Source organism: Buceros rhinoceros, unplaced genomic scaffold, assembly GCF_000710305.1.
Source record: "Buceros rhinoceros silvestris isolate BGI_N320 unplaced genomic scaffold, ASM71030v1 scaffold10518, whole genome shotgun sequence".
Classification (NCBI taxonomy): Eukaryota; Metazoa; Chordata; class Aves; order Bucerotiformes; family Bucerotidae; genus Buceros; species Buceros rhinoceros.
Genome location: NW_010425089.1, coordinates 18,927 through 20,196, shown reverse-complemented (window position 1 = coordinate 20,196; position 1,270 = coordinate 18,927). Strand labels below are relative to the sequence as shown.

The 1,270-nt window shown below is 35.0% G+C and overlaps 1 protein-coding gene across 1 annotated transcript in view; it reads right to left on the bottom strand.

Moving 5' to 3' along the window:
• Window positions 1-1,270, bottom strand: part of LOC104497731 (lysine-specific demethylase 7A-like) — a gene marked incomplete at its 5' end in the record, with an annotated part of 19,834 nt that overhangs the window by 729 nt on the left and 17,835 nt on the right. Inside the window, one exon of the mRNA XM_010141015.1 lies at window positions 310-586. Within this exon, the coding sequence (XP_010139317.1) occupies window positions 310-586 (277 nt within the window). The remainder of the gene's footprint in view (window positions 1-309; window positions 587-1,270) is intronic.

The window sequence follows — 1,270 nt, the reverse complement described above, 5'->3', positions numbered from 1 at the left end:
AAAGAGAAAAAAAAAAAAAAAAAAAAAAAAAAAAAGAGGAATTGTTTTCTCTGTTAAACTCTGTCTAAAATTATCATAAATAAAGTGATTGTCTTATTTACAAACATTTAATAATCATGAGATTCCACCTCCACACATTTTATGCAAAAATTTACATGTCTACAGGATGCCCATTTTATATTTTTCCTCAAGGTCTAAGCCTGTCCTTTTTCTCTGCGTTGGCATCTAACAGCTTTTTTTGATGTTCACAAGCTCCTTTTCGCAGTCTTCCCCCCACCTCCCCAGCAAGAGGACAGAGATAAACATTACCTTTTGTCGCCTGGTTGCTGATAGGGGGTGGATTTGATGCTGGCCTCTTTGTTGGATGAAGTGGTACAGACAAGGATGTTTCGCCATACAGCCCGTCAGGGCTAAGGCTGCCATCACTCAGCCGACATTCTCCTTGAATTAGATTGGAGTCTCGTGTATGCTTGCCGTGCTGAAAACTCAAGGTGTTGTTGTGGACTATACTTCTGTTTTCCTGAATCTTATGATGGGCTTCTGTTGCACCCTCTTTCTTGGTACATTTTTGAGTTTTACTTGTATCCTAGTATGGAAATGAGGAGGAGGAAAAAAAGTGGAAGTTAATACCTTCTGTCTACGAGTTCACTCCAGTTTTTCAAATTATACTACTGTGTCTTTGAAAAAGATATTTCAATTCTACTAGTGTTTGACCAGTTTATGATTTCATCATTTCTTCTAGTATAGATAACTTTCAAAATAAGATCCAATATAGTATCTCTGTACAAGTTTTTCCATATGCTCTTAAGGGCAATGCTATAGGTCAATTACACATACTAGTGCACTCAATTTCTCTACTTCTTGGTTTTAGTTTGCAGCGATCAAAACAAATGCAATTACTCTTGATTAAACTCTCCACTACAGCAAGTCATACCATAACCACTGACTAATTAAATAGGCAATTTGTTTTCAATATTCAGCTGATGAGAGAACAGGTGCTAAACTGGAATGACAAACTGTAAAGAGTAACCCGTAGTTACATATTCTTACAAAAACACACCGAACACTATAAAGCATGGAGTTAAAAGACAGCTATTAAATAGCACTTATTTTGCAACTTTAATTGTTCTTTTTAATTTTTAATTGTTCTAATACTTCTAATGTACAAAAATTTAGAAATACTAAAAAAGTTCAGAATGAAAGACACGCAACCTTTCATTTATATATTCCTTGCTGGATTCCACCTGAATATCAGAAAGCAAAAATATTC